Source organism: Pezoporus flaviventris, unplaced genomic scaffold (assembly GCF_033815535.1).
Source record: "Pezoporus flaviventris isolate CSIRO_AGI_PZ_B2104156 unplaced genomic scaffold, CSIRO_AGI_Pfla_v1 ptg000007l, whole genome shotgun sequence".
Lineage (NCBI taxonomy): Eukaryota > Metazoa > Chordata > Aves > Psittaciformes > Psittacidae > Pezoporus > Pezoporus flaviventris.
The window spans coordinates 46,852,501-46,869,003 of NW_026892555.1; the positions used below are offsets into that span (position 1 = coordinate 46,852,501).

The 16,503-nt window shown below is 37.6% G+C and overlaps 2 protein-coding genes across 4 annotated transcripts in view; both read left to right on the forward strand.

Moving 5' to 3' along the window:
• Positions 1-16,503, forward strand: part of SS18 (SS18 subunit of BAF chromatin remodeling complex) — a 370,104-nt gene that overhangs the window by 291,541 nt on the left and 62,060 nt on the right. The gene's annotated exons all lie outside the window — the stretch shown is intronic.
• Positions 1-16,503, forward strand: part of ZNF521 (zinc finger protein 521) — a 232,050-nt gene that overhangs the window by 3,494 nt on the left and 212,053 nt on the right. For all 3 annotated transcript variants that reach the window (XR_009742560.1, XM_061448618.1, XM_061448619.1), the window contains exons 3-4: positions 14,126-14,188; positions 15,250-15,309. Coding sequence is in view for 2 of the 3 variants with exons in the window: in XM_061448618.1 (XP_061304602.1) it covers positions 14,126-14,188; positions 15,250-15,309 (123 nt within the window). In the remaining variant the exon portion in view is untranslated. The remainder of the gene's footprint in view (positions 1-14,125; positions 14,189-15,249; positions 15,310-16,503) is intronic.

Genomic DNA, 16,503 nt, shown 5'->3' on the forward strand with positions numbered 1-16,503 from the left:
TTGTTTCAAATCTCTTCCTGTAAACATCACACTTAATTTAAAACAAAAGATACAGCTTCCATTTTATGTGGAGGTATGGGCTTTGCCTTCCTTATGTACCACCAGTAGCCTCAGAGTCCCTAAAATGAGAAAACAGCAACATTATGCGATTCAGATGGAGTAGCTTAGATTTGCTGACGTGAAGCGGTTTTCTGAAGTCAGGAGTTTAATGTTCACGATGGAGATAGTAGAGATTTCTTTACAGTATCTTATTTACTCTTTTTCAGCTAAAACCAGGCAGTAAATCAATCATCATCTGTAATTATTGCTGCAGTAATTACCTTTGGGGAGCAGGTTATCATTCTAGGTGGCCTTTGTTCAAATATCTTTTTTGTTTTCTCTGTTTTATTTTTCTTGAATCATGTCAGTTTCTGAGTGGATTAACAGCATTCTGAAAACAGTCCGATGGTAAGATTTCCAAGAGGGCTAATCATGGGATTCATCTGAGAAGTTGAAAGATGCTTGTATAGGCATAGCATTTAAATTCATTGATAAGAGCCTGCCCATCAATTATTACATCTTAATTTTCAGTCAACAAACAAAAGCTGTAAGTAATGTTGCAAGGAGAATTTCAACTGTAGCGTTTATTTAAATTCCTTATTTCTTAAGTATTACTGATTTAGTGCAAACTATAGTTGTGCAGTTTAAAAATAAACAGTATTTTAAATAGCTTTTCTGAAAAAACTATTATTTGAATCTATGTAAATGAGTTATTTAAACTCATGAGTGCTGTTTTACATCTAAATAAAATATGGAGTTACACATTACATTTCCAATTTGTCATGTACTTAGCAACCCTTTCTGGGAGGAAGATATAAGAGATATTTTTGATATGTCTGTCACTTTTGATAACTTAATTTGAAACTTATATCTTAGGGGAATACTGATACAAGGCAGGTAAATACATTAAAACAAAATGACAATTGAGTTTTTATATTGAATGCATGAATCTAACCTTCATCTGAAATGGTGGGTGTTAAGAAGTTGCTAATGACTAAATTTCTTTTATTTCTTGAAAATACAGGGTTTTGCATTACCCTGGTTTCTGTTTACATTCCTTTTCTATCTTTTTTTTTTCTTTTTTTTTTTTCCCTTTTCCCTTCCCCCCTGTTCTGGTTTCATGCCAAATTTGACTGTCCCCCAGCTCTTGGTTAGGATTACATCTCAGATTTAGACCTGGGAAGGTAAAAAGACATAGCTAACATAAGCTAAGCCCCTTACAATTTAAGAATAATAAAAGCATCTTCCCAAGGAAAAAATAAGGTTGTACTTCTTCTCTGTGAAAAAAAGGATCGTCTCTTACAAATATACTAGAGGGTTGTGGCAAAAAGAAGACTCAAAAGGAGCCTTCAAATTATTTAACTTTCTGAAAAACTGTAATTTGAATATCTTATTTTACTTCAGGAAAGAGGAATTAAAGTTCAACTGCCAGGTTCTTTTAGGCAGGGGAAGGATCAGTTGCATCAAACTCATCAGTCCTGACCTATATTTCATTCTACTGATTAATTTATCCCATTTCCTTGTTTAGTTTCTGAAAGAAAAAAGAAAAATCTATTAGGTATCATTGACCTGATCAAAATCACCTAATGCATTTGAGGGGGGGAAGGAGGATAGCGGGAGAAAAGCAGGTGAGGAAAGATTAAGTCAGAGATGTGATACCTGAGTATAAGCCTCAAAAGAGCCACTGTGCAAATGAAGGGTGTTGAAGAAGGGCAATTGGTATATGACTCCTTAAACTCCTGACACCTAAGGGCAATGCTGTTCCCTAAACAAAACTAGGCTGGAGACCTCCTGTGATGAGAAAGTAAGGAAGCAGGGGAAAGTAGCTTGCTTGTATCTTGTTTAACTTGGCCATTTGAATGGTAAACCTTTTTTTGTGACTTGGCATGTTTTGTAGATATCACACTTAGGTTACTGACCACCTTCCTTCTCCCTTCCCTTTCTGGTTTATGGGGTTTTACGTTTGGGAGGGTTTGAGGTTTTTCTTTTACCCTTACTACTGTCTTTTGGTGAGAAACTTTGTTTAGGAACAAAGTTACAAAAATATAGTCACTTGCAAAGAAAACCAGGTACTCCTTATGCAAACCGGAATGAAAATGTAGTCCTACTAAATGTTAACCCCAGGTTTCTGTAAGTTAAAGCCAGGTAATATCCATTATGCTAAAATCACTGAAACTGATGATGTATGTGTTAGATAAGCCATCGCAAGGAATCTAGAACAGCCCCATACATTTAATAGAAGCGCTGATCTATGAAAGTGATTTCTTTAAAAAAACAAGCAAGCCCTCCAAAAGAATATTTTGTTACTACTTCTAAGTAAATTTTTACTCATTGTAATTTTGCATTGCACATTTGACTGCAGAAATAAAATTACTGAATGTTAGTTCCTAGAAAGATAAGGAAAAATTTTCTTGGCTGTATTTTATTTATCTATGTTCTGCTTAAAAAAAAAGGCTTGTATCTTGGAATATTTTGGCAATCCTGGAATGTCTGTTAAAGTTGTTCCCTCTTTTTGAGGAAACGTAGGTACTCTTTCCATCCTGCCTGAATTTACAACTGCAACTCCATGCAAAGTGTTGGTGGCCTGAGTAAAGGTACCTGTGTTCTAATGTGACTTGCTTTCTCATCATAAATATGAAGCAAAAGGATGTTTCTTGTAGAGAGGTGTAGGTTTTATGGTGTTACTACCAAGGGAGGTGGAACATTAGTGGATCAAACCAAAAAAATCCTACTTAATAGCAGCAGTAGTTCAGAGACAATTTGACATTCGGATCCCCTTCAAACAGTAGCCTTTACATTTCTGTGGAACTGTCAACTATTTGAATGTTTATTCTCAGCCCCAACCCTCCCTGGGTTCTAAATTGCATGGACTAGACTCAAAAGTCATTAGATTGTCTGCTGATTAGACTATAATCAATCCAGCATAAACAAAACCAGCAATTAGTATTGGCATGATTTCTGTGAACTTGACTTAAAGTTTCAGTGTTACCAGTCCAAAGAACTTTTTCTGAACTGGACGCTTTCAGAAACTGTTATTTTGGCATCATCATTTCATAGGGAGGGAACAAAAAATTCGTAAGATTCCATTTGGCCTGAAAAGCGAAAACATCTGTTTGATGCATGAGTGAATTACTGGCTTCTATTTGGCCATCCAAAAAAGGGCAGAAATTAAGATATCGAACATAAAAGAGTACATGAAAAAACAAATTACAAAGAGGAATTAAGATTAGGATCTTTTTATAATGCAGGCTATTTATAGTGTTCTCTTTTTGACTTGCCAAAGCATGCCCCAGCTCCTTTATATATCAAAAACCCCCATAACAACAAAAACATCCCTAACCTTTAGTAATATTCATTGACTTTGGCAATGCATACTGGTATTGATGGTCTTGATTAGCTGTAGGATTACAATAGTGCTACCCACTCATTTTGGGGGCCAGCATGAGTTATATTGACCATTGCAGTCTGCTGCTTAGGAGCAGGTACTATTAGGAATGAACATCTAAACGGCTACCGGTTGTACAGCTAGCTTTCATAAAGGTGAAATCTTCTGGCAAAGGTAATATGAAGAGGCTTAGAAGTGCTGCACGTTTGGTTTGATCTTGTTTTCCTGAGTTGCTGTTAACTTGTGTAACAAGGGAAGCTGTCAATATGGAGACACTTATCTAATGTGTAGGATAACGTTATCCACTATGATCTGAGATGTCTTGAAAGGCTTTATTTTGCTCTGTAATTCATTCTGTCTAATTTACAATGGTTTAATAGCTCTCATTTCTTTGTTCTGAAACAAGAGTCAGTATTTTGAAACTTGTGTGTTTCGGAAAAAAGGAAATCTTGTTTTTGAGTAATTGTATATGAGGAAAAGATCTAGGAAAACTGTTAATGCTTTACAAAGACCATATGGATTCAGTATTTTTTCAGAGAATCAGAATGGTTTGGGTTGGAAAAGGACCTTAAGGTCATCTAGTTCCACCCCCACCCTGCCATGGGCAGGTAAAACACTGAAGATATTTTGAGTTGTTTTTTCAGATTGATTAACATATAGTCTAAGTGCTGGTACCTTAAGACAGACCTCTTAGCATCTTTTCACAGCTGCAGTTTATGGTTTTCATTGGTTCCTGTAAGGCTACCTGAGCATAAAATCAGTTGCAGCTGGGGATGGGGAAAATGCGCTGCTGCACTTAAATCAGCACTGTATATATATACATATGCATATATATCCTTTCCCTGAAGGGACAACATACAGAACTATGAAGAATTGGGACTGTTTTACTTGGTGCTGTGAAAATGTACGTTTCTTTTCAAATACATTTTGTAGTGTGTTATGACAAAGCACTGAAGTTTTTCAGTTGCTCTCTCTACAAAAGTCAGATAGTATAAGAGGAGCTTTTGAATACTTTTAAATCATAACACAACATTTGACAAAGGATTCTGACAAAAGATGAATGTGCAAGCACTAAAAGAAGTAGTGAGATTTGTTTTTGTTTTAGCTTTAACACAACTTGGGTTCTATTTCACTTCAAGTATAAGTAATTATGCTAGTTTAGCAATTATTAGAGATGAAAGAAATTCTCTTAGATATGAGCCTCCTAAACTTCAGTAGCTTTAGCTTTAGCCAGGATAATGATCAAGGAATAGTTAGCCATATGCCTAGGGACTATGCTGTAGCAAAAAAGATAGGGCTGATCTTGGGGGTATCATTATTGCAACATGTTATAATTAACATTTTCATCCAGCCCTCCTATTTTCCAAAAGAACCTATTTTATGTTCTTTGGAATCTGCATTAGTAAGACTGCAGAAAATTGTTCTCTTCCAATGGATTTTTGAACGAGGACCATTGTCTTCTGTGTTTGCAATATTAGTTAGCACTGGTTGTGCTTTTTTCCCCCACTTCACATTCCTTTGGTTTGAAACACATTTTTCACTCTATGCAGCAAAATTATTGATCAAAAGATATAGAGGATTTTTTTCCTCCTTTTTCAGGATTTAGTCTAGGTTATCCAAGTTCTTCTGGTGTATGCACATTTGAGCCTTTTAGGTTTTTCTTTAGCTAGAGTGATGCTATGCATGCGATAGTGCAACTTTTTTTTGCACAGCTGAATCCATATAATGTCTACCCAAAAGGGTAGTAGGGTTGTTACTTACCAATTCTGCACAATGTAATAATTAAATTTTAGATTTTGGGGGGCATGTTTTCAAAATGATTTTTTTTCCCTACTCTTTTTATTTTTTTTGTCATGGGAGCAAGTTTTTTGATTAAGTGATTCATCTGATACTTTCACTTTTAAATATAGGTGCAATTAGGTGCAATTTTTCTTTCTAAGGTTAGAATTTTTAGTCCTGCAAGATTTCTTAAAGTCATTTCTGTATCTTCTGGTATAGTGACACTTCCCCATTCCCCTCACCTGCCCCTCCACTTTCTTCTTTTTTTAATGTTATAGTGGCTCACTATGGTTCTTTAAAAATACAGTGTCAGTAGCTAATTAGCTTTCTTATAAACTTGGAAGTACTGTGCATTAGTGAAACAGCCTCTTGGCTGAAGCAGAACGCTTTTTTTTTTGCCATGAGGACAAATGGGCAGGATGTTGATAGTCAGGGCATCAGTGTTTGCCCTCCTTCGCATACCCCATTTTTGGAGAGCTCATTCTCTCATACAGGGTGATAAACTGAAACAGGAATTTTGTCCTTACCTAACAGGAAGGGTAAAACCTAGATTCTTATACAGCTGCTTGGTGTTACACATGAGTGTGAAAAAGCTAGACTGCTTAAAATCTAAATGTCTTGGTTAACTGCACATTAGATAGCTTTTGTATACAGTCCCTTGAAACTTGTAGTGCCCTTACTATCATTAGGTTGTGTTTTGCTTGGAAAATTTATTTCAAATAATGAATTCCTTGATAATTGACTTTTTTAGTTTTGTTTTTTTTTTTGGTTGTTGTTTATTTCATCTGATAACCAGTCAAGTTCAACTTCCATTATTGACTCATTAGCTTCTTGAAAGGAACTTTAAATCCAAAAATAAAATACCTGCTGTGCTGCTGGACTGGGTGATGGGATGCAGTGAGGCAGTGTCCTTGGAAAGACTAGGCTATGCTTTGATCAACAAAACTTTCTCTGGCACTGAATTATGATGGCTGTTTTTTTTTCTTTTCTAGACAAAGTCAAGTGAATTTCTAACTCTTATAGTGGCAGTAAGAAGGAGGAGGGGGTGGGGAAGTTAATTATTTTCCACCTCTAAAGAATACAATTGCAAGGAAGGAACTTTCTGATTCACTGGTTCCAGGACAACAGGATGTCAAGATCCATGCCTGATGAAACGTTTTTGCTCTGAAGATGGGAGGAGGAAATGGGTCACTATTGGTCCGTGTATGCAATCACTTGGAAGGGATTGCATTTCATGACTTATAAAGCGCTAGAGCATAGGAAGAGTTTGGGTTTATGATTTCTGGTGAATCTGTTAAGCAGGAGACTTGCTCGCCAGATATAAATGTGAATCAATGAAGAAAGGTCAGAAAGTTCTAATGCTAAGTCCAAAAAAAAGGGCTTGGATGCTGCAGTACTGCAGTGCTTAGTTTACAAGTGTCTGGTTGCCCACTGGAATAGTCATCTTGCACCAGGCACTTGATTCTTTATATAATTCATAGGTAGGTGAGGGGTTTATGTATGTCCTTTACCTTAAGGATAGAGTAGGAAAAACTTGTAAAGGATAATCTGTCTTAGCTCCTCCCCTGTTCTAGATGTGGGTATCTTTATTAGATGCAGTAGGGTATCTTATAGCACTCACTTATCTGATCCAGCTTTTTGGAGATAGGGGACAGGTTGTTCCTTTCCTCCTGAGTCAGATGGAACTGAGGGGCTTGTGCTGCTGCTCTTCCTTTCCCCTTTACTGAAGAGGGAAAGTTATTTTCTGTGCTAGGATGTGAAAGGCAGGAGTTCTCACAAGGAATAGTACATTGGTGCTTGCACAGCAACATCTTGTCCTGTGAGCGTGAGTTGCCCTTTTATTTTTGTCAACAGCATTTCTCTTTCCAAATGTGTCATTAAGTATTTGTTAGACAAGAGAGTGAGAAAGAGTGTTCATACACAAGACTCATGGCTTTAGTGGCTCAAGTACCAGTGGAGAAAGAGGAGACCAGGAGGATCCTGGTCTGCCAAGTACTATGATATTACTTCTAATGAGTTACTTCAATGAAACTAGAACTGGAGTCATTGTGTCCCACTTCCCGTGTGGGTGCCCTAACCACAAGGATAAGCTATCATGCTAATTCTCCTTCTTTCTAGTTCAGTGAATATTGTAGATGAGGTACAGCAGCTTCATCAGCAATGAATGAGTGAACCTCAAGTCTGAGGGTAAGTACTCTTTGTTAGGAAGCTCATGACGTGAGTACAAATCCTTCAGATAGAGAAGAAAGTTGAAGTGATGCCACCCACATCCTGGGTGAGTGATCTAACTGGTGGGAATGGGCAAAATGGGGAAAGGAAGAGTTATTTCAGCCCACACATTTTCTGCCATTATAGCAATCAGGGAAGGGTATGTAAACTTTGAAGAACCAGCCCATAAGACTGCGTACAAAGCTAAGGCTGGCAGGAGAATATTTAACCTTTCACTAGCCAGCTGCAGTGGGGCTTTGGTTTGATTTCAGCATTGAGCTGCACAGCACTGAAAGAGCCTGGGTGATAAAGCCATGGGTACTGCCTGACCTGAGTGGCATCTGAGCAGAACCTCTGGCAAGTTAGATGCAGTATCCCCTCACTAGTTTTGGGGATTCTAAGCTTCTGTGTCCTTTGTGGATATAGATCAGAATGCTGTTTTACATGATAGAAAGTAATCTAGAACAGAGCAGAGAGTTTGAGGCATAAAGAAACCCCAAATCCTTATGAAGCCCTGGTGCACAATAGGTGGAGATCTCTAATAAATCAGGGATAATCTCAATTGAAAGGAGGTGGGTTTTTTTTTGACTCAGATAAATGTAGGTCTTCAGGTAATAGAGCTAAGACATGCATCTGTATATTGTTTTGGTGTTGGAATGGTGTCAGACAACTCAGACTCCTCAGTTTAAGTGCCTTATATTAGGCACATAAGTGACTTAACTTTTAAATACAATGATCACCTACAGTAACCCTTACTGTATGTCCTCATAGGCCTTCCTTGCATCACTTATCTTCAGAACTGTGTGGTGTTGGTTACTTTGAGATTCTGTGATCCACATATCAATTTGATTCAAATCACTCCCTCTTGCCGAGTTAAGGCTTTCATAGACAGTGTTTAATGAATTTCCTGTTTTCTAACCACAGCTGAAATATAAGTCTGTAGGAGTACCAGAAATTCTTAGTCATGTCCCTCTGAAAGAGTAAGAAAACTTAGGTGATCGATAGCTTCAGCAGACTGAGAGGGATTGCTCTGCAAGCATTCATGTGAAGTACTGGGTTTGGTAATTAGGCTTAGAATTTACCTTAGCCTCCTAACTTCTGTTTTTCCTCAAAATGGACTGGATGTCCACTGTCACATTGTCAGGAATGGAGGATGGAGAGTACTCTGTTTAAGATAGGCAAGACAGTTGAAAGTCCTGACCCTGGTACTAAGAATAGTCCCCAAGAGAGATTCCCTCTTGCTTTGCCTGTTCTCACTATGGACTTCGATTTGATTTGGGGATCCATTGTAATGTTACATTGCATGATAGAGAGTCTTTGAAATGTCTGGAATTTACTTAAGCTTTGTAAAAAGCTTTAAGAACCTTTGGAGAAAGTTGCTTTTAAAAATATATTGTGCCATAATTAGTTACTTACACAATAGAAGTTCATGTAGCTGTGGCTTAACCTTGTTAAAAGATGCATGATTAGGGAGCCAAAGTTAGCATTCTGGACAGGATTAATTAATCTACCTCAGCTACCCAGAAAAAGATATCCCCCCAAGCCTAGCTCTGGGGTTTCTGGAGAATCTTCCTCTGCTGCAGGAAAAAAGCATCTTCTGCCTTTTCAGCACACACTGTTGTAAAATAGGAGGTCTTTAGGCTGTCACATTTGGATATTGTCATCCGTGAGATCAAGGGTTGGAAGAATATCCAAAGGATTTCTTAAGCATAATTTCTTTCCACTTAAGTATATTTATTGCTTTTATGTTTATGTGCAGCCTAGAAAAATACTCCATTTTAGAAAAAGAATAGTATTTTCCAACCACTGCAGTCTAATTGGAAACTCCTAATTCAGTCCTTCTACAAGAAGAATGTTTGGGGAGGGGGAAAGAAAAACCAGGCACAATGTTGGGCTAGACTAAAGAGAGGAGTAAAAAAATATGAATGCTATGAGGAGCTTTGTATTCTGAAAAAAAACTAAATGCGAGAAGAAAAATGCTTTATATAACAGGAATCTTTTAAGGAAAATAATAATTTCCAATATCAAGAGAACACTGTTAAGATGTCAAGGGATGTGGTTAAAAATAGGAAAACGCGTTGTGTCACAGTACAGAGGAAACCAAATCAGAAATACAAATATTCTTGCATATGATTAATTGGATTTTTGTACAATTATGGCTACACACAGAACTGATTTTCAGTAGAGTTCTGGAATGTAGATATTTCAAATATTAATATCCAAATATATTTCATTTTCAGCTCACACAAAAGTCCTTGGGTGCATATACATTTTGGAGTCAAAATGGTACTCAGGTTCCTGGCTAGCAATTGATAAATGTATGTTGATACTAGGTGAAGCTGTTCAGAAAACAATACTCTCAGAACTACTGAGAACTGTTATGAATATTTGTTCTCTTAAAGGACATTGTGAAAGCAGTCTGAAATGGTTGTTGACTTCCAGGAGTCACCCACTGAATTGCTGCTTACATGTAGCATAGTCATGTGTTAAATCCTGTGCTCACGTGCGTTGGCAAGAGTTTAAAAGGTGAGTCTCAGACCACCAGTGGTACCTAGGGAGAGAAGGAGGAGGAAGGTGTTGCCTTAGTGGGTGATACATTGACGTGCCATACTGCATCTAGTGCTTCTCTGTGACTTGTTCAATTTGAGTTTTCTATCCTGACTGAACCCTTATGGAGATGTGTTTCCACAGCATGTTATTGCAAAGTGTGAAACGTGTTCAAAATCCGTTGACTATAATAGAGTTAGAGGATACTCAACACATCCTGTAACTAGCTCTTAAATTTGCCTTCAGCTATATGATTAATCTATCTAATCATACTTAATATCTACCTGTAGATGGTGGCAGTATGAATGTTCTCTTGTTTTTTATGTGGCAATGAGGAGGAGAGAAAAGTAGAGATACTTCCAGAAATCAGTCATGTATAGGTACTAAAATAATGGCACACACGTTTTATTTCTGTTCTGTCTGGATAACTCAGTAAATTGTGTATTGATTATGCTAATAGAGCTAGTGTCTCTATTACTTGTCTGCAGAAATTATTCAAACATGTAGATGGAAGATGCACTTGGCAAAGTTACCATCCTAAGAAAAAGGCTTTTGTGCAAAGATGGCCCTAAATTGAATTACTAATCATATGCTAATGGAACTGTATAGATTAAGTATTGAATTATAGGAAATGCAAAGTGCAAGTCAAAAATATATTCTAAACTTCCTATCTTGGCAGTCATGGTTGTTATATTAGGTTTATTTTCACATCTGTCCAGGAATAGGTTTTAAGAAGGAATAAATCAATAGCAGTCTATATTTATAGTTTTTTTGGGGGGATATGTGGCTTCTCCTGCTTTGTTTAACAAGCTGAAAAGACGTTCAGGCATTTGGGGCAGTTTCTTTTCTTTGTTAAAATTTATTAACCCACCTAGACTAGAAGAAAATAGACTTTTTTCAATTATCTTTTGCTTTTATTTTATTATGGTTTGTAATAGTTCAGGAGCCATGAATCTTCACCAGAGTTCTCCAAAAGGCTTCCCTTTCAGTGAAAATGTGCTTTTCCGCATTTCTAATTTTATCCATTTCTTTTCCATGCAAGGTTTTTCCCAGGAATCAACCAGAAATGGCTTGTGCTCTTCCTTGGGGTGCTAAATCTACTGAATAACTTTTCAGTGAAGGGGAATCCTGGTTACTCAGAATATGAATGATATTTTGCAAGCTAGAAAACCTGTGTATATGTTGTACTAACTTTATAAAATAATCTTCCTCCTTTGTAGGCTGACCATGTGTTTCACTAAGAGAGTCTAAGCAGAAGGGGTAAAATCCTTATTGATCAGCAGGTGTTGCTGTAGAGCAGTCAGGAGATTAATTCTGAATTTGGGACCTCTATATCAAAATTCCCTCAGGTTTTCCTTATTGGCTGGCCTTGATGGTAGTACGTTATCTGTTGGTTGGTTTTGTATTCTTGGTTTTGGCTTCCCCCCCCCCCCCCCCCGTTGGTTTTGTATTCTTGGTTTTGGCTTCCCCCCCCCCCTTAAAAAGGAATAGTTGGTCTTAATGTTGACATTCAGCAGCCTAAGCATGAGAGGTGAAGTGAAATCAGGATTTGCTTTGGATGCTGGCTGTACCCAAGCTGAAATGTCCTAACCTTTCACATAGACATAGCTTCAGTTTAGAGATACTTTTTTTTTTTTTTTGCAGTAATATTTTAGAACCTGGTGTCTGTCCAACCCGCAAGCTTTTATAGTGATATAGAATTGACATGCTGGAATTCTGTTTTCCTTTACTTAGATATTTTAATTGCTCTCAAGAAACGTGGTGGCAGGGTTGTGGTGATCTGGGCTTTTTTCGAATTTTTATTAGTTGGAGTTCCTGTTTGTATTGTTTTTCAAATGTTGTGCTGAGAAAATACATGGTAGGGACTTCATGGTTTGTTGTTTTAAGGAACAGCTAAGTCAATTGAGAAATGTTTCCACAGCTAACAAAACAGGTGACCTGTGGTCATAAACACATAATTCGTAGGGACAAGGAATATTGTTGCTTTCATGGCAACGTTATTTCAAATGTATCCAGAAGTGCTGTTTAGCAGTAACATCACTTATTCATTGTCTGAATTCATAAACTGTTGTTCTGATTTCCTGAGGCAGCATCTTTACTAGTATGCTATGACTTTTCTATCTAGAATTTATCTTACCTTATGCTAGGAGGTGGTAAATGTTGTCATGAAGATGACTTCATTGTGCACAATTACAGTCCTAGAGTATCAGTAATTTTGATGTTTCAATAATAGCGCCATTTGTTTTAGCTGCATATCAGCCTTGTGGCTTTCTGTAGTTACATTTCATGCTAGTGCTAGAGGGATGTTTTTGATTAGCAAAGTTTAAGGCATCTCTCTCCTGTATGGTTCTGTTTAAAGTCGCCTTCCTCTCCTGAAAGAAAATAGTATATTTAATGTTTAAGGGAAGTTAATGTTGGCTGCATGTCACATGACCTTTCATGGGCAGGTGAGTTTAACAGTGGCCTAAGTTAAGTTTTCAGGGTGTGGTTGTGGATAGGCATAAAGTGCTGATTGAAAGCTTACCTTATTCTACCAGCTGTAGCTTACTTAATGTGACAAATACCATGCTAGCTGGAGGAATGATCTAACTTAATGCAGAGGAAAAAGGAGATGATGATTTGTGCTAATACGAAGATTTTCCCAATTGAGTGGGTTTTGTGGGGTAGTTTTCTTATTCCTTTTACTATATTTTCTTCTGAATGAGGTTTTAATTTTCCTGACAAATATATCAGTCTAGTTGAATATTATCAGCAAGTCTTTGTCCTGTTGTGACCTACTTGGCTCTGTTGTGACTGAGAATCCTTGAGAGGCTTGAACAATGGTTTAGAAAGATGCTAACCATAAAGTTACCTGCTCTGGTACTTGTTTCCTTTTTTTAGTGTAATACAGACATAGTGGTCTGCTGTTGTTGGAGCAGACCTCAGCTCTCAGAATTTTCAGATCCCTGCCTAGCATGAAAGTTTTAAACATTGGGTTTCACAAGGCATACACTATTATCTTTTCACATTACAAAATAGCATATGCAAAAACAATGTTAGGCAGTATCCACTTTTCTTTTTTCTGTTTTAAGACCCCCAAATGTTTGCTGTACTTCTCAGTCAGAAGTGTGAAGCTGAGCACTTTTCACTGCACGGTCACTTCTCGGTAGCAGTGAGAGATGCTGGTACTGCAGCTGGTGGCAGTAGATCTGCAGTACAGAACAGCAGAAAAGATGAACTGCATTTTTAGTTTGTATAGACTTACAAGTGGAGAGTTGCTTCAAACAAACAGATCTTGTATACTTCTTAGCAGGTGCCTGCTAATTTTCAAGCTTCCCACTTGGGTATCAGCTCTTGAAAAGTTCATGTTCAGTCACCTCAATTCTATCTTGAAACTTAAGGAATGGTAGAGCTTTTAAACTGTCTTTCTGACTGAATTGGGACATGCATTGTGGTTGAGGTAGATAACAGATAAGTCTACAGCCTTTAGTAAGGTTTCCTCTTGAGGGATGGAAAAGTGGAGCCATTTTTCGGTTCTAGAGATTGTTCTAGAGATTATTCTTGAGATCAACAGCTGATGGTGGCATAAACAGGGTCAGGTTGGGCTGCTGCAGATGGTTTACTGGGGTTTTGAGAGGGTCACAATAGGTGGTATCTTTTATTTTTTTTAACCATGTACTACTTGTATTTCTTACTTCCTTTATTAAGGAGTCTTACTGATCTGTGCTGCCCTAGTGAAAAGTCTTTCCATTTGGCTTAGTGTTTGACCATGTGTTCCCCAAAACTCAGCTTTACTTGAGCTTTTCCCATTGATTTCTTTGCCTGACTAGTTTATTTTAGCTGTGAGGACTGCTGGGATGACTGCTTCAGCGTAACGAAGAAAATCACACAGTATTATCATAGCTGAAGTAGTGATAACTTCATGGCTGCAAAATACAAGTTCAGCTGAAACAGTCAGCTCATAAAATCATATTTTGTAAAATACTTGGCTTACTCCAGGGCTGGGGAAACTTTATCAGATCTCTGTTGGTGAGAAGAGTACACTTACTAGCCACAGCTCTGGGGCAGGGATAGAGATTGTTTAGAGTCCTCTGGAGATTGTATTTGACTCTTTCTAATATATGCACTGTGTTTCAAGTTTCTGGTGTCCTAAGAGTGTCCTTATGAAAACTGGTGTTTTTTTTCTAGAAACTCAGATTCTAGAAACAACCAGTTGTATGAAGCCTTGGGGTTGGCGGAGGAGGAAAAGAGGTACCTGTGGAGTGTGTATATGTATCTCTTCTTTTGAATTTCTGTCTAGATTTATATGTGACCCTAAGTGTTGCACTCTCTTGTCCCAAGAACCAGGAAAATTACCCAAAATCTTTGCGCTTTAACTCAGTTGCATGATTTTTTTTTTTTTTTTTTTTTTTTTAGGTCTGAATTCTTGGGAGTGGAAATGCTGCAAAAGTGCAGTCTTTCCCCTTTCAGCTTTTTCCCCTGTGGAGGGAGAATGAATTCTTTTCTCTCTGCTGTTCTCTAACTCAAAGAACTTGGTCTTTGGGAGAATAAAAAGAAAATGGTTCTGCCTTGTAGCTCTTCCCTTTTACTTTGGGAGAGTCAATCTTACTTAGGCATCGTATCAGAGCGTACGAGAACAGTGCTCTCTAATTTTTCAAAGTAGCAGCAGAATGGCTCTTGTTAGGTTCACTCTTGCCCAACAAGTTTTGAATAGTGAATCTGACAAGAATTGTATTGTTTTTAGTTCTACTGCTCTGGAAAGCTGTGAGCCAAGGGAAAGATGCTGGCGTGGTATATACAGTAAAACAGCATGGGGTTAGTTCTCCTTTGCAAGGCTGTCTGCACTGCTGAGATGTTTGCTACTGAATATAGTATTATTATTATATTTTAAAGCTTATGTATGAATTAGCACACACACCTCTCCCGTCTGCCAGGAGAAGGCTTTCTCTTATCTGTGTGGAGCAAGTAGAATCTTAAAGCCCTGAATTATTCTCTCATTTAGTTCCATAATCAAATACAGTAGAATGCATTGAAGACAAATATCCCAGAGGAAATTTGATTTGCTTTTTTAAGCCATGAAAACAATTTGGTCACTCTGTTCTCAGATTTGTAGCTGTCATACAACAGCATATCCTGTTTTGGTCTGATCTATACTTTCGCACATTGCAGTGCAGCTTTTCTTGCCCATGTTGTGCAAGCATTACTGGCTTTCAGAACTGAAGCTGGTGTAAAGATGCTTGAAACACTTCAGCTACCTACCTAACATCTTTTTGTTTTGTTTTGTTTTTGTTTTGTTTACCTTTTTCTGACAGTAGAAGAAAATGAAACAGAGGACCAGCAGGCAGGTGTGGGACATACAGCCGCACAGACTGGTAATGCTGAATTCCTTCATTAGTGCTTGCTTACTGTTTGACAACAGTGTGAGGGATCTTTGTGTCGGGGTGTTTTTGCAAAACCTGCACTCTTCTTTCTCTCGTTCAGCATAGAATGTGTTCTTGGGCTTGCAATGGAAAATAACATTTCTCTATGCTCACCTTTCAAATCCTGAGAATTAGAAATTCTGTCTTTTGTCGATCGGGCAAATGAAAGGGAAATGCTTCTAAAGTGCAGCATGCTTTTCTTATTTTTCTTCTCTTTTTAGTTAAAAATAATCCTTCTCTATATCCCCCATGTAAAACCCCATCCTACGCCAGTTCTGATAAATGCTCATTCTAGTGAGCATTTTCGTATTTGTAAGATACGTGGATAAGGGTAATTTCTTTTAGGATTGTTTGTATAATTTCTTTCTTACCAGTCAGGGATTAATTAACATGGTTCTGAGAAAGCAAAAAGTACTTTGTAAAAGCACCAAAAAGTCTTTGGTACTGATTCCACAGAATTTTATCTGAAGAGCAGGACTGACTCATCTGAATGGTCTCATTCATTCAGCTGAGGTACCTTTTGGAGTTAGGGCTGACTCCTTAAGGGTATTCCTAGAAGGCCATTCATCTCTAAATACACGCAGGTAATTTGTTTGAGAACAGTTGGAGTTATTCCTCTTATGAAGGTGAAGAATGCACTTAATTCTTTCTTCAGCTAGAAGACTTTGTATTTCTCTTTCGTGCATGTCCTGTGAGTTTGTGTTTGGTGCCTTTTTTACGTTCTGGTGGCTTTTCTCATAAACTATATTGTTTGAAAAGAGGAAACGAGAGAGAGAGCACTCTTGTTTTTTTTAAATGGGAGATTTCTCAAACTGTTCCAAATGTACTTATGCCTCCATTCAGCTATCTGCAAACTTGAAAAAAAAAAAGCAAACTTGTGCAGCTGTAGACACATGGAGTGAAAAATAGAGGACCTCAAAATTGGAGATCAATATGACAAGGAATGGTTGCTTTTCTGCGTTTTTGTCTTAAAATAATTCTTAATGGTTAAGTTGTCTTGCTGGTTATTTATTTCCCATCATGTCCTGTGTTGTTCTCTGTTTCTAGGCAAGATTTAACATTTTGTTTTTTCTCTATAGCAAGAATGCAGTGCTGATATAAAAAACAAAAAACCTTCTGATAAAGCAAGCAGTGCAGAAGGCCCAC